This window comes from Haliotis rubra, unplaced genomic scaffold, assembly GCF_003918875.1.
Source record: "Haliotis rubra isolate DU_JTF1 unplaced genomic scaffold, ASM391887v1 Scf712, whole genome shotgun sequence".
NCBI lineage: Eukaryota > Metazoa > Mollusca > Gastropoda > Lepetellida > Haliotidae > Haliotis > Haliotis rubra.
Window position 1 is genome coordinate 539,230 of NW_025767427.1, and position 17,238 is coordinate 556,467.

General features: G+C 39.0%; 1 protein-coding gene across 1 annotated transcript; it reads right to left on the reverse strand.

The window, feature by feature from the left end:
• Nucleotides 1-14,414: 14,414 nt before the first annotated feature.
• Nucleotides 14,415-15,450, reverse strand: LOC124259190 (sodium- and chloride-dependent glycine transporter 1-like). The gene is made up of 3 exons (XM_046693288.1): nt 15,346-15,450; nt 14,735-14,908; nt 14,415-14,518 (listed from the first exon to the last, which is right to left on the reverse strand). Exons 1-3 carry the CDS (start codon nt 15,415-15,417, stop codon nt 14,444-14,446), a joined length of 321 nt encoding a protein of 106 aa, XP_046549244.1. The 5' UTR covers nt 15,418-15,450; the 3' UTR covers nt 14,415-14,443.
• Between the last annotated feature and the right edge of the window lie 1,788 nt (nt 15,451-17,238).

Genomic DNA, 17,238 nt, shown 5'->3' on the forward strand with positions numbered 1-17,238 from the left:
TATATCTGTGAACATCTAGATATATTACTGTGTTTTGATGATAGGTTTATTTTGAAATGTAATGTTTTAAAGTATCGTAAAACTGTTTAATTTGACGAACACATAACATGGCTGAAATACTATTGATGTGACCTATATTTAACTCACTCAGTCTTTTGGTCTTAAGTTTATCTATAGTCGTTTGACCCTTAACTGTTCACTGTATCATTCTCGATTCACTGTATCATTCTCGATAATCATCAGGGTATACGTTACGATAAATCTCCACTATACCCTGGATGCATCCACGGCTTGATTGCATTACCTCCTAATAAGGTGTCTATGCTGTAGGAAGTTGAGCGTACCAATCACAACTCACTTTCGCTTCTTAAATTATCCAACCGTTTTAAACTTGGCAGCACAATTGATGTAGAGGTACTCTGAAAGAGGTAGAAGGAGTTCTTTCATATATTTGTTTTAAAGTTTCGGATCTGTCAATTTGTCAGTATGATTGCACCCAAAATCTGAGTGGCACTGCGAACAAACCTTCGCGACTGCGATCGCTATCTTTGTTGACACTGGCGTAACGACGAAGCAGCTGATTGGCTACTGTGAGAATGCGAAGCCAGCCAAGGGGAGGTAATACAATTATCGGGGCAAGCCGTGGATGCATCAAGGTATAGTGGAGATTGATCAGAACGTATACCCTCGAGATTATCGAGGATGTTCACTGTATTTGCTCTTAATGTTCCTAATGCTGGTTTCCGCACCATATCATGGAATTCGTTCTGTCCATATATGTTTTTATCAGTTCAATGTTACTTTGCGACTATTTATAATATTTGAGTCTGACTTTTGTTATTGAACGAGAAAATGTCGTAGGGAGCAGAGAAACAACGATAACGTGAAGGTGAGAGAGTGGGGAGTTTAGTTTTACGCCGCACCCAGCAATATGCCAGCTATATGGCGAGTCTGGACCAGACAATCCAGTGATCAACGGCATGAGCATCGATCTGCGCAAATGAGAACCGATGACATTTGTCAACCAAGTAAGCGAGCCTGACCACCCGACCCTAACCTACATTCAATCCCCGCACCTGGTCAGTCTCCAACATCGCGGTTAGGACAAACAACTTTGTTGAAGGTATACATTTCTTTATAAATTATTATTAAATATATTAATAAAGATTATTATACTATTTTGGCATTTTCAAATTTCAATTTTTAAAATGTTTTGTAAAATTATGTGTTCATCTGTTCAGGCTGGCGCAGGCGAATGACCAACAAAGGTGGCAGAGCAGTCATTGGGGATTTACAGGTTCATCCCAGAGCTCCACTGTGAAGCCAGCCTCCTACCTTCCAGACCAGGTTCATTTAAGAGGGACGTCTGAAGGCATACATCCGAAAGTCATCATCACAGCAAGACAGGATAAGGTCTTCCAACTGTTGAGTTTGTTCAAGGATGGTGACTTGTCTATGTCCAAAACTCCCTCTAGATGTTCTGTAATCCATGGGCCAATCATTCAATGAATGAATGAATATGACAATATGTGTAATGATGACGGTGCTGTTATAATCTTGTTGTTATCATCTTGCTAATGTGATTTTAATGAAATGAGTCAGTGAGTGAGTGAGTATGGTTTTACGCTGCTGTTAGCAATATTCCAGCAATATCACAGCGGGGAACGAAAAATAAATATATGAGTTGTTGTTATTATTATTATTATTGTTGTTGTTGTTGTTATCTAGCTAATGTTATAAGGAAATGAAATATAAAACGCCATACTTTGTTTTATATATGTTGTTATAATTTTGCTATTGTTATAAGGAAATGAAATATAACATAAAAGTTGACGTCATACTTTGTTTTATATATGGTGCCGTTTTAGTCCAGAAATCAGTAGCCGTTTTCGCCAATATGGTGCCGTTTTCGCAAAATACAAATTTGGTGCCGTTCTGCTGTGGTACCGTTTTAGCTATTACTAATTAAGACACTGAAGGTGCATGGACACGTTCGTTCTACCTTCATTGTTTTGAGTGATACCAAATATTTATGCTGCCTCATTTAGTATAACTATAGGCACGTGACACAAAATTCGTGTCAGTTTTTCATCGCCCTGTCTTTGTGTAACCATACCCAACAAACCGCGTAGCATAAGCAGCTTGGGGACTTTGATGAACAAAGAGTCACGCTATACGATTACTGTTTGGTGTGCACTATGTCTCGTACAGTAGTGTTTTATGACGAGAGCAGCAGTAGGCACAGACTAGCGAGATCATATTTTTTAGCCAATACGATTTTATTCATAACGTCACAGGCTCATGAACAATAACATAGACGACACAGATTCTATGGAAAACTCCCATGACTGGTGTGTAACGAAATACACAGACTTGCATAGTTAGACATGATGAATAACACACGGCTGAGAAATACAGGGCCAAATGTCAGCTCACATAAGGCTGCTGTAAGGGAATGAACATAAGATAATTGTTAAGGTATGTTTACGAAACACACTTACGTCGTTGGTTAAAATCTTCAGCACCCAGGTCTCAGCGGGGATGCTGAAAACATCTGAATGTTTACCACCGCATTTATGACAAATCGTACTGATCGTACGGTAAAACGCTGACTATAAATGCAGTCCATTTTGGTAGAGCTGATATTTGGCGTTGAGTGATTCAGTGGCCATAATTTCATTCGGAAATAATCCATTTGTAATAGGCGGGGTTCTGAACAAACTCCTGTCGCCCAGTGACAGTTAAAGTTAAATCAGCCTCTTTGGACTTCTTGTTGTGTGCTTTAATTTTATAATGTGTTGCTCGCTACTCAAAACTCAGTGACCAGTTCATCATCATAAACCTTATTAAGCGTAAGCTTATTAACAGAGACAGACTGGAAAGTGGTAATAGTTTATTACAAAAACCTGGTAGAAAAATAGAAGCAAAAAAATCAACAACTTGTCAATGCCACAATTCTCTAACTGACATAAGCATTCGGTCACATACACGAATCCCTTAAACTACTCTTAAAACACCATCCAAACCAACCCTTCTAACCCGAACATTACCCCACAACTACAGTCTAAAACCCATTTCGTTTCCTTCGCTAATGCCTCCCCTTCAACACACACACACACACACACACACACACACACACACACACACACACACACACACACACACACACACACATGACCTAACTTTAGAATAAGATCACATGACACCCCCATATTGCGCTTAGCATCCTGCTTTATAACAGGGAGGGAATGATCCTGAAAACATGACCTCAGGGGCATCAGTACTACTAGGAGACACCTCATATGATGTTCAAAGCTAGACATTGAATTCAGAAAGGCAGTTCACTTATACAGCGCTCTAGGATGACCTTTGATGTGGGTCAAAGTTCATGTACTGACGTCTACGGACGTCTCCACCAATCAGCGCCTACCTAACATCCACGTGGCGTACCCAATGTATCCAGCACTTCGATGAACGGTAACACCAGACAGAGAAGTAGTCCCTTAATTAGAGCAAAATTGAAACAATGTTCTACAAGACTCTTCGATAAACAATTAATGTGTCAATTGTAATTACTATCTAAATATCCCTATATGAACCCCTGCCCCTACATGTACCTCTTACTTACATTTACTATTTAACAATAAATGCGACACTGAATGCGACATGAAAAACGCGACTGCATACGCATGTGATAATGTTCAGTTGAATGCTAGGACTTTTTTTAAACACATACACATAGCGCACATCATCTATTATCTAAAAGAGCGTGAATTTATTGTATCCTTTATATCGAGTTATCGAGATTCCTTTCTAATGTTAAGAGTTTTATTTACGTTTTTAGGCCACAGGCCCACAGTACAAAACATTTCAATATTGTGATTACAAATGGAGTGATTCATACAATTTCAAAGCAAAATATATGTATTTAGACAAATTCACAGAAGTAAGTTGATGATTTGAGGGACATTAGTCGAACAAATGTTTCAAATGAGGGGTTACTGTAGTATTTGTACTCAATATACTGCTTTCTTAAGTCGGTGAAGGCACAGCAACGTCTCCCCATTTCGATCATTAGCTGGTGGCAGCACATCTGAATCTAGTTAACGCTTGCTTCAATGGCGGGAACTGATTTGTGAGAGATAGGATTCCGCTTGCAGAACTGTTTTGTAAGATGAATAAGCTGTCAACTTGGAGTTAGATGCTATTGAAGCCTGCCATCGTTGAATGTTGTAGTCAGACACTCTTTGTTTGAACTCAGACATGAAAATATCAATATTTCAATATCTTGCATAATCCAAGCGTACCCGAATCAAACTGGAATAGGATATGTTTGATTTTTGTATTAAAGAAGATCTGTTGACGTTGTCTAATCCATATAGCATAAGATAGGTTTGCTTCGGTAATCTGTCGTTAGTCATGTTGATTATTTTTGCCCAATATTTAACACATTTATTTACATAAGAAACATATAGAGGGTCGTCCACTTTCGCCGAGCACCGCATCATTGCAGGTTGTCAAGGGTAGATGTAGAATTCGTTTAATGAACTTTGTCTGTACCCTCTCGATTTGTTCTACCACCTCATATCCCCAGAGCTCGGCGCCGTATGTAAGTATTGGAAGGACCATACTGTCGAAAATCCTCATTGCAGTGGTGATCTGTAATCCGCCACACATATAGTGAAGTATGTATATGTGTAGACATACTTTCTCCGCCTGCTGTGCTAACACCTGTTTCGATCTTGTCCACACTAGTTTGGGTGCAAAATGAAGTCCGAGATACTTGTAATACAGAGACAGTTTCTATTTGGGATAATCTGTAGTACCATTTTCATATGAACGTAAATATCCACCTTTCGGAATACAACGATTTTGGATTTCTGCATATTCAACGTCAATCCCCATTTTGTACAAACATTACTGACACAATTGATTTGGTCCTGTAGTTTTCCGGCAGAGTCCGCGGCGTTAGCAACATCATCGGCGTAGAGCAGTGAACATACATTAGGGAATTCCTCTGATATAAATATTCCTTTACAGTTAGAGGTTGACATCTCAGTGACTAGTTCGTTGATGTATAAAATGAACAACAGTGGACTGACCATACAACCTTGGTGTGTACCAACACAGCACTGAAAAATCCGTAAGCCCTTTTATCTGTACGGACACACGACTGAAGCTTAGAGTACATATTTCTTAAAACTTTCAAGATGTTCCGATGTATTCCATATTTGATAAGCCGATGCCACAGTAATAATGTGATTGACACTATCGAAAGCCTTAGAGAAGTCAATAAAGAAGACGCACATTCTCCCTCCAGTTGATTAAGACAAGTATTTCGCGATCATACCGTAGAGAGAGAGAACATGTTGTCAACTGTACTATACCCTTTCCTAAAACCTGACTGATTCTCATGAATGATGTTGTTTTCTGTGATCCATTGTTGAAGTCGCTGATTTAATATTTTTAGTGAAAATCTTTCCAATTACCGGCAGGAGCAGAGATTCCTCTGTAATTATTTGGATCGGATAAGGAACCATTCTTGTGTAGTGGACAGATAATAGCTTTGCATCATGTCATTGGGAAATTGCCAGTTGCCAATATTTCATTAAAAGGTATGTCAGACTAGCTGAAATGTAATTGACAGAATGTTTCAATAACTCTGATGAAAGACCATCCCAGCCTGGCGCTTTTCGGCATTTAAGATTCCGTATAGTATCTGTGACTTCACGCAGTGTTATTTCGTCGTTGAGTTGATAAGGAAATAGTTGGTTACAATCATTACAATGTGAGTCATGATCTGATAGGTAGTTTGTTATGCCGTCAATAATGGTTGAATCCGTTGTTACAGAGTTTAGCAAGTGTTCGAAATAGGTAAACCACTCGGTGCCACTGATTTTGTTGGTAGACAAAGAAGTAGCTTTAATTGATTTAATAGCTTTCCACAATTCCTCAGGGTTGTCACAGATGTAATGGAACTTCTCTTTAATATGTAACTGATGAGAGGATTTCTTAAGTCTGCATGTTGATTTAAAGACACGTTTCATTTTGTTGGTATTTTCGAAATCCATTGACGCGTCTGTCAATCTGAACTTGTCGAAGAGCCCGGTACTTGTCCCTTCGCTGACTCACACTGCTTGTCCCACCAGGCAGGCTGACGCTCAGTCGAGTCACGTGACCCGTGTCGTCTGCTCATCCCATCTGTAGCCCGCGCATAGAGACTCGAGATCATATCGACAGCACTATCAATATCAACACACAACAAATTGTTAATATCCTCTATCATTGACTTAGAAACATCATCAGAAATAAGTTTTCAAAATGTAAACTACGAAGTGAGACTAAACTGAAATCCCTGAAGCTACTTTGGAATTGACTGTTTTAAAGTGGAGCTGACGGATGTAGGGTTTCCTATGAAGTGAATGCTGATGGAAATATATTGACATCGATCAATTATTTATACAAATCATATTTGCTTCATGCAAATGTACAGTCATAGGTTTACTTTAAGAATGGTTTCAATTTAACCTCGGTATATATAAGCGTGTTGGGGAGTGTACCCACAAGTTAAGCATTTTTACTCATTTTAAATGAGTACTATCATTATTTCAAATCACTTATATCACTATATTCTCTTTTTTAGCAATTCAACACAATTCGTTGGCAGAAGTTAACTAGTGCTCAGCCTACCCAGGACACTTGAAATGTTAAAGTGGGTCGTTTCCTTCACTGTGGTACCAATCGCCGCATGATCAAAGAGCCATTGCTGGCAAAACAAGGGTAGCTACATGACCGCTGAAATACATGCTAATTTCTATGAACGCGGTAATAATCCATTTACCTATGATTGCTTGTTTCAGTTTAATTCTACGCCGCTTTTATCAATATTCCAGCAATATCGCGGCAGGGGACATAATACATAGGCTTCACATTGTACCCATTCGAACCCGGGTCTTCAGCGTGACGAACAGATGCTTTAACCACTAGTAGGCTACCCACCGCCCGCAATTACCAATGACCGTGCATTTTGGAGAGTATGATATATAGGGTAAAACCTGGTCATGCAAGATTTGATTTCAGGGTATATAAACCTGTGTCATAAACCGCAACATTACAAATATTTCACACATTATTGATAAAACCGATGGCCATATTTACACAACTCTGTCACATGAATTGTGTTCTGCCAACTGCACTTCTGTTTCGTGACCCGGATAAGAAATGTTTGACGGCCAAATGATACTGGCATTATAACGTTGGTCAATGACATATATTTCTCGCATGGTTGCATTAGGGGAACTACTGTTCCTTCGTGTGGTGTTAGTCTCTTTACAGAAACCTCGTGGAAGTTTAAAGACATGTAAATACACGATATGTAACAGCATTAGTTTTGCAACAAGGTCTTCCTGTTCGACGTCATATTGCATGCATAGCTGAAATCCAGCCATCTTGGCCTCTAAAGCCACTGTATCAAATGTCTTATGATCTCAAAGATGTCAAGGAGGACATTACTATCTACGTCAACTCTCTTAGTTTCTCTCCCAGTCACACATACTGTCACACACGGTGATAGAACATTCTGCAAAGCAGGAGCTGTGTTGTGGAACACACTCCCAGCCTACTTACGTGATAATACCAACAAGTTTCCGACCTGAACTGAAAACCCTCATGTTCAAAAGAGCATACAACCTAGGGGCTTTGAGCAGTTTTCTGGATTACGGCGCTATAAAATGCTCAACTTATTATCATTATTATCTATTTACCTTACACATTTCTATGCATTTCAGACGGATGAGCACCTACAAGTTCAGTGTCAGTGTCTCCCACATTTCCCCAGACAATGGTTACAATGAGCACAGGTAGGAATGGTCTACTTACCTGTATATCTAACTGTTCAAGACGCTCTGTGTTCTGTGTACGTGTGCAACGCTCAAGTCACCACAACATGCCCTGATTAGATGAATTGCCGTTTTGCATGAATGAACTGTCCTGTCACAGGCACGCTGGGATATACCTCGTCCGAGAAAGCCATTCCTCCATCCTATCACCAATTGAATAGAGTATGCAATGGAGGCATAGAGCAATAATCAGTCGATGCGTGCAAATGTTTCTATGGTGCTTTTTATGTTTACTAAATTTCATACTGTATAAGCTAACAATTTAAAAGAAACCTCTTTGTGCTGGAGTGGTGCTTTCAGTTAGTTCATCTATAGCCCGATTTTTATATTGTGTTGTTTTGAAATGATTTAACATTTTACACTGAACTAGTTTTAATCGATTTGTGATATTCTAGTCGTTATACTGTCCTTCGCTGGCAGGATTTTAAATAAGTATACATATGTTTCATTTTTATTACATAACTTTTGCCGTCACAATATGGCTGAAATATTGCCGATCACGACGTTAAATATTAACTCACTCACTCCACCCATTCAGTTACCTCAAAGAGGTGAAACTCAAAGCGGATTAAGGCTAAAGGAATTATAGCCTGTATCTGAATTGTGTTCACTTAAGTGAAAATAACTCAAATAACTGAGTTCACCAGCTAAATAAAGTTTGATTTTGTGAACTGTGTTCACTTTGACTTTGATGGATTTTGATGAGATTTCTCACAAGAGGTTAACAAAGGCATTAGCACAACGCAACAAAATCACCTTCCAGTTGAAATTGTGCTGCAAAGAGCATGCACTGTGTGGCTATAAAATCCTGATTACTTTCGAAATCGGCATTTTGTTTTAGAAGGAGTTTCACTAGCCACGTCTTGACGCTGCGACACGGAATATCGCCATTGAAAGAATGCACGCTGGAGATTACCAATCTTCTGTTGCCAGGCGTCTGAATGATAGTCTGAGCACGATATCACGCCTTACAACTCGTCAAAACCAAACAGTCATAACAAATGACCCTCCAGGTCAGACCTCGAGTCACCACTGTAGCCCAAGATCGCTACATCCGGGTACTACATTTGCGTACTGCCACGGGTGAGAGCGTCTTCGTTATCTCAACTTATCCATTTGGTTGTATAGACATTTCTTTCTTCTAAACTGATGCAAAAATTCATTTCTTAAAGGTCACATGCAACCAAAAAATCAAACAGAATTAAAACACAATTATCACTTATTCATGACATAAATATACATTTGCTGGTTATGAAAAAACATAAAAACATAATTATAAGCGTAAAATCGCCAAATCAAAAGTGTAATATTTTGTACATGGGTTTACTTTCCAAGAAACAGAAGAAGCCGGGATACCGGAACCAGTCAGAGCAGGTGGGTGTGCACTCAAGTGTAACGGCTGGTTCATTTGCAGATGCCCTCACGGTTCATTGTGTGTCTGTATATAGAGATGTTGGGTTTTGTAAATGCATGCTCATTTTTGTGTATAACATTTTGCAATCAACAGACATCATAACATGTCATGTGCACAAATTATCACCACCTGCCTGTCTGTGTAATTACATAATGTGACAGAGACCGAACTCGGGCCATAAATCAATGCGTTTTGTTTATGGTGTATAGCCTGATAGGTGTTAAGTTCAAATTGCATGTGGTCAGTGATAGCAGCTGTGTATTGAATATTGTCATTAGCAGACAGGCAGGCAGACACACAGGTGCCAATAAAACAGACATTGAGTTTTGTCTGTGACAACGACATATCTATATCACAGTTAGAAATTCTTTCGACGCTAAATAATGACATTGCTTTTAAAGTATCGAACTGAGAAAGTGACTCGGTAAGAAGAACGTGTTGTGAAATAGACAAATGAAAGTATATAAACAGGTAAATGGGTAATCTACTGTAGTAACATATAAATGGCTCGCGCCTGTGAAATATCAACAAAACATTAGAAAAATGAAAGCTCACACCAAAGCCTTCACCAAATATTCACCTGACAAGCCTTCCAAGCTCCGCGAACCTATTTCACTGCGCATGTGCTATGAGCGCAGCCCAGCTATTGAAACCACTTCTATTCCCCAAGCGCTGGTGGAAAGTCAGTGAATCGTTTGAACTACGATTTCGCGCGTTTTTTTTTTCATCGCATTATTTTTCAACTTTATAAGTTGAAATTGCATTTTGATGATTTGTTTCGGTAAGTCCATACCGAAAGGTATCAGAATCTGCAAAAAGTTGTGTTTTACGTTGCATGTGACCTTTAAAAGTGTATTTGTGGACGAGTTAAACATATTTGAAAATACAATCTGAGTTATGCGTTTCTTTTGTTAATAGTATATATTACATAAGCACTGTGCGTGTTTTATTTGTTTTTTTTTTGTTGTTTTGGCTGTGTTTTGGGGGCAGTATTCTGAATCATTGAATTCTTCCATTTCAAGAGTCCTACATCATGGAAGTCATACAGTTTGTAGCTATGTACCCTTATATAACAAGGTTATGATTTCTGTCCTACTTTGATATAACTGAAGCATTTTCTGACTGTGTTGAGATATGCCAATTAGGCCTATTGTGTTATTACGGGATAAAACAGGAACACGATAAATACCAGGGATGATACATGTATGGACATTAATCACCAACACTATTACAAGTTATGCCGTGAGTTGGAACAAAGGGAAGGGGGAGTCAGTTATCCTTCAACCATCAGACCTGAAGTCAATGCATGAAACGCTTATCCTTCCTTGTTAGTCAGTATCGTGTTTACCTACAAGGATCATCAATACAGGCCAAAACACGAAAATGTATAATGTCTGACCACAAAAAATGGATTCGACACTATTTTTTTGCATAACCTGTTCAACTCATCTCCGCAAGTAACTGAATCTTCACTGAATCTACTGAGAACTGAATGTTTGATCCCATATATAACATATGTTCTCTGTTTCCAGTATATTTGTTGAAAAAAAACCGAAGTATCAAAATCCATCTTCTAACAAACAGCTTTTAGCAATTTGTTTTGCTTCATTTGAACGCCATCACGACTGTGACGAAGTTCGCTAAATTTAATGTCACATTAAAGCGCAGTTTAATTTACAGGTGACCAAAGTGAACATTCACCACATCACATTTTTAACAACAGTTAATCTTAAATATGTATATTCACCTTAACATCTTACCATCATGTATACCATTTCAAACCACTGCGTTTTACCTCAACATTTCAATTTAATATCATATCCTACTCCTCACCCGTTTTAGTGCTCGCAAAGCTGTCTCAGTACTTACTGAAATGTGATATGTTGCGATTCCTTGTTTTGTTCTGTCTTGTGTGTTTTACGATGTAACCAACATTTCCTTCAGGATAATAAAGTATTATCTTATCTTATCTTACTATAATCGTGTTTTCGTTTGTTTTGGTGCTCTCTCTTGAATTCTCATTGACTGAATTCAAACATACAAACGATGTTTCCCCTCATATTAAACAAGCACAACACCCAAAACATCATGTTAAACCAGCATGTGCGTACTGCATGCATTAGCCAACTGCCCGTCCCAAACATATAGACCGCCTCCCGTGTAGTAGTGGTTAGAGCGTCCGCCGGAGTGTGGAAGGTCGTGGGTTCGATCCTCGACTGCGTCGGACCAAAAGACGTTAAAATATGGTACTTGTTGGTCCCTGCCTGGCACTCGGCATTAATGGGTACAACAAAAGGACTGGTCGGCTCGGAGTCAGTATAATGTGTCTGAGTGGGGTATTCATGTGCTTCACTGCGGCACGGTATCACAGTGGGCTAGTACTATAAAACCAGCTTCAGTCTGGGCTAGTACAAGCAGCCACACATACACGCATGCATCGTCGTTCATATGAGCGAAATATTCTCAAGCGACGTTAAACCCAATTCCACCACCACTACCACCACCACTACCACCACCACTCAAACATATAAAGAGGTCGCATATTTCAACACCATGTGAAGTTGTTCTCACTCTTCCCCGCAAAACAATATCCTAACCAATGACGCCTACCTTTTTGTTAAGTATTTATTTTTTAACCAGAAATATACCTCGAAGATAATTAAAATGAACATAGCAAAGAGAACTCAAAATCATCGCATAGTATGTCAACGTGATCATCAAAATAATTATTTCTTATCAATAAGTTTTATATTACTTACAAAAGCGGTTATTTGTTACAGGTTTCATTTATCACAATAAGGCGTTTTGAAGTTAATGTTTTGCCTAATTTTTCCTCCACGAGGGTAGTCTTAGAGTTCGCCATTATGTTATCATATTATTGAATCATCTGGTAATCCTGAGTTCACAGGACGCCATTCACCATCAGGTCCCAAGGCACCAAGTATACACTTTCAGCAAAATTTCTCTGTGGCTATTATAAAGTGAAAAGTCAACTCGCATTTGCAGAGATATGTTCGTATATATATATCAAAGGATATATGGAAAAGTACCCGTGAAGATCCGGGGTAGAATAGGTCTTCAACAACCCATTCTAGTCGTAAAGGCGACTATGCTTGTCGTAAAAGGCGACTAACGGGATCGGGTGGCCAGGCTCGCTGACTTGGTTGACACATGTCATCGGTTCCCGATTGCTCAGATCGATACTCATGCTGTTGATCACTGTATTGTCTGGTCAGACTCGATTATTTACAGGCCGCCGCCATGGAAATCTGGAATATTGCTTAGTGCGGCGTAAAACTGAACTCACTCACTCACTCAATATATGGAAAAGTAGCTTTTGTCTGGACGGTTTTGCCAGCCAAGCTGTCTTTCGAGAACATTCAAGAAACGTTTTGTGGTCCAAGGGAGATAACTATTGTTGTTTTTAACCAGCTGATCACATTCGTCACTACTCGTCCTTTTCCGTACCTCTGTCGACAGATGCTATGTGCGAAAATACGACAAACCAATCAGAACGCGCGTAATGAGTGCGGTACTTTGATAAAAATAATCCTCAGTACGTACTTAAATCGTTTATGGCGTTATGTGATTGTTAAAATCATGAAAAATATGTATCAGCATATTAAAATACAAAGATTATAGCTCACAGAATTGTGTTGCCTGATGTGAAGTTATCAATAAAAGAAAGGGCCATGGACGATGAGAGATTCAAATACGCGTTTATTTACATAATGGTTGTCCTGGGCCCTGAGTCTTTTTTCTGACGAACTTGCAACAAGCTTGTTTTGGTGATTTGTACGTGCGCTTTCCGACATTTTTAGGAATCATAATTTCATAAATTGCTAATTATATATTGTTTCAAAACAATATATTTATTTTATTATTAACTAATAAACTTTAATCTTTACTAACGGACTTTCTTTGGGGATATTTTTAGTCTGACGTTTCCGGGAGTCCTTATATTTTTTCAGCTAATTCATTTTTAAAATTCGAACAGGGATATGGCAGCAAAGTTAAACAAATGTTTGGTTTGATAAATATTTTAAAGTCATTTTGTATCTGTTTTGGAATTAAAAGGTAGCTGAAAAATATTATTCTATTAAACAAATCCCATGTGTCATTCTTAAACCCCATTTAGCTGGTAATACTTAGGTTAGAATATGTGTTTAAGAAACATATTTCTCCTCTTAGTTGTATCCCTCCGAGGCACACGAGTCGGTATTCAGCTTGTCTCACGCAATAATACGAGTTAGTCACGAATGCGAACAACCATCTGAACTTGGGGTCAAATAAGCGCATGAAATTCCATATAAATCCTTCACAAAGTAACACTTGCGTCATCATCTTATATGCCGGCCTTTCCTCCAACTGGACAATGGATTGAAATGTGAAACGTCTGATATCGAAATTGGATTCGACACCATTCTTCCTAGAGGCTGACCTAACTGATCATTTGTTAAAAAGTATGTATCAGTTGCATGCTGCCGAAAACCAGCGACGTGGTGTTGCTCCTTCATGTATCATAACTTCTTTTGAGTGGCATTTTTAGAAGTTGGAGAGTCAGAAAAGGATGAACAACTTCTTTATTCGTAAGGTGATTGAATGGTGCGCTATTCCTTTTATACCGATACATGTTGGCATGCTGCAAGTGCAGTAAACATTTAACTTTAACTGAAGACTCAACTTCCATGAATTGGTATAAGGTACTATGTCCTTTGCATGACTTGTTTTGGTTGTTTTAAGCGACATATTATCAACAATTTTGCAACACTATTTGGAGGTTAAACATGTCAAAAGTCTTAGTTTGATAAATTCTTTAAAAATGAATTAAAGGTTTCGACTGGACCTTGGTTGCTGCTAGGTAAATATCATTTCACCGACTTCACTGTTTTTACCACTACTATTTATATTTATACTTCTATTCTACTATGTACTACCATAGTTTAATGCAATTTTTTCTGATAAGTGTGAAGGGGTTTCTTGTGAAATGTTGCATTAAAGCGTGTATTATCCTTGTTGGAAAGTTGGATCTGAGTACAATAAAACCCAGGTTGAAACACCAGCGTTAGGCTATATTGTTTGAACAGCAAAAACGAAGATAGTCCTGCTAGTTAGTTGTTATCTTGTCGATTCATCCTGTAACCTTGATGCTTCTGGAATTCGCAGGTCGCCAGTCATCATCAGGCATTAAGGCAAGACGTACACTCTGTCAATAAAAGCAATTTATAAGCAACAAATGTTTCATCCGTACACACTTAAAGGCCAGTGCCGAACAGGACATTCTACAATAATCCTGTCTAAATTCTACTTCCCTGCTACCAAATCAAGACCTTCAAATTCAAATGTGAAAAGCAGTGTAATGGATAGCATAATCTGAAATGTCACCAGAATTCTTTAAGACGGAATAAAAACAATGTATCACCTTCTTCAGGGAATTGGTCGCCATGTGCTTCCTGACAGTCGTGACCATGTAGACGGGTATCGGTAGAAGGGGCAGCACTGCAATGAACCAGCCGATTGCAGAGGCGTAGCCAGGATACTCGTACTTGCCGTAGGTTGGTGGTTGGTAGCGGAGAAGTGTCAAGATGAAAGTGATCTGAATATAAAACAAAGTGTCGTGAGGGTAACATGTATAATTAGTGTGTATTTGGCGCCGATACATTTCAGGAAACGTGTTTAAGAAAAATCTTAAGGTGTTACTGCGATGTTCTAAAACAAAAATGCCACTTAAATAATTGTCCTCGTCGGTGTAGGATACGCTCACCTTTTGGTGAGTGATTGATTGAGAAGTGAGGTTTTACGCCGCGTTCAGCAATATTCCTGCACTATCACGGCAGCGGACGCCTGAAATGGGCTTCACACGCTGTGTCCATGTAGGGAATCGAACCCAGGTCTTCGGCGTGAGGAGCGAACGCTTTAACCACTAGGCAACCCCCTCACCCACACATATTTTAAACACATATACAAATTATCATATGTCTATGTGAGACTTCAATGTCATCATTGTATCGATGCAACTGTTTTTGTACTTACTATCAAGATTGTCGGCGTTACCAGAGCCCAGAGGATCTTTACAGGCATCAGCAGTGGCTTGCCAATCATCATCTCAACGTCTTTACTAATTCGTGTTATACCTGACAGAACATATGGTCACACTGAGAAACATGGTAAAGGTAAGCGTTCATAACTAACATTTTATTAATATGTGTACTGTACCTACTTTCTGACAATGTTACGACCGGCTCTGTACCCCTTGAATAAAAAAGCAAGTAATCTATTTGTACAAAGTCCGTCTTCAAGTAAACACATTTTGAAGTTAAAACATACAGTGCAAGGAAACTGTATATTGTCATCCACGATTAGAAAGTTTAACTTTGAATACGTTTGAATACGTCTGTACCTTGAACATGTGTCTTGAAGATATACTTCTGGCAGCTGAAAAATACTGAATAGAAACTATGGCCATAAAATCCATTTTTGCCCATAAAGTCGGCAGTTGACTTTTCCCCATTCAAACGCTTGCTGAAGAACCACCTGTTTTCCTCTCATTACAACTAACTATGTATATCCTTGTGTGTTTAAAATGCGTGTTACAAATGCACATTTAATATCATTATGTAAACTACAAAGAACGAGTTTCAGGATTCCAACTGACCCTTACGGATCTTTTACTTCCAACGCTACAATATATAGGGATAAAATTCAACTTGTTCATTGACAAGAAATGAGCTGTTTGATAAATGTTTATAAGGAACTGTTGTATGCAAATGAAAGTGAATAGAAATCTTGGAATAAAGAAAGTTTTCTGATGGTGACTTATAAATCCATTCTGGACCAAGACAATCCGTGATGACTAATATTGCCCAGCGAGCAACGGCGACCACAAACCACACAAGCAATCATCAGCACATGATGGATTGAGTTAACTTTAAGAGTAAGCATAAATAAATGTACGCACCATATATCCACGACGACAATTACACTCCGTTGTACTTATCACCATGGGCCGAGAGACAACACATACCAGTCGACCAGCTGGAAACATGTACGGCCCTCCCTGCAACAGGAAGTCAGCAGAGTCCATATCGTCCTTCAGGCAATATATATAGCTATTATGGTTAACAGATTTTACTCCTTTTGCGTTTAGTACTGCCACCCTCGTCGCTGCCGCCTCTTCCTTGCTCTTATGTCTACCGGCGCGGCTTAATAGCTTCTGCTGCTCCTTGGGCATTGCTGCATATTACAACTTGTACGACGTTTTCCACTCAAAATACCACTACCATTGTCATAGATGCCAATACAAGTAACTCCCTCTACTACTACTACTACTACTACTTCTACTAGTATTGCTTCTGCTAGTACTACTACATCTACTACTACACTACAGTCACTGATACATGTTGTAATACCTTAACTATTTACTTTTATATTGCCATTAGGGTTCATTCTATATTGAATGACCTTGCTGGAATATTCATATCTGGCCACAGCCACTGTTTCATTAAATAAGGGAAGTTCCCCATGTTCTTCAATATTGGTTGTCGCCGAAGGTCACTGAGTCAGGAAGCATTGTTAAAATACTTGGTGTTTGGCGTCCTACTGGATTGTTCAACAGGTAAACATAGTCACCTGGGTACAGAAGATGAGTCAATCAGAAATACTGTCAGGCAGCATCCTCCTGTTAGAAACATCCTCTTCTTGCTCAGCTGTCGTGGATACTGGTCAATCCAGGGCAGTAATAATGACTTCCAGTACTCAGGAGGAACTGGAAGGACAACAGTGGACGGTATAGCTCGATGCAAACCAGTAATATGTTCATAAACATCGAAGTGTTGTCAGTCGTATTTTACTCTGAATGCTATTGTTGCTAATATTGCGATATTGGGCTGTAAATGTCGTTTAACACGTCCTTCAGACATATTTCAT

Excerpts from the sequence above, each read along its gene's own strand:
- LOC124259190 (XM_046693288.1), bottom strand. The coding sequence starts at position 15,417 with ATGATGATTGGCAAGCCACTGCTGATGCCTGTAAAGATCCTCTGGGCT. Across the intron at positions 14,909-15,345 it reads TAACGCCGACAATCTTGATA|ATCACTTTCATCTTGACACT; the intron begins GTAAGTACAAAA and ends TTTTATATTCAG. Across the intron at positions 14,519-14,734 it reads CGACCAATTCCCTGAAGAAG|AGTGTACGTCTTGCCTTAAT; the intron begins GTGATACATTGT and ends TTTTATTGACAG.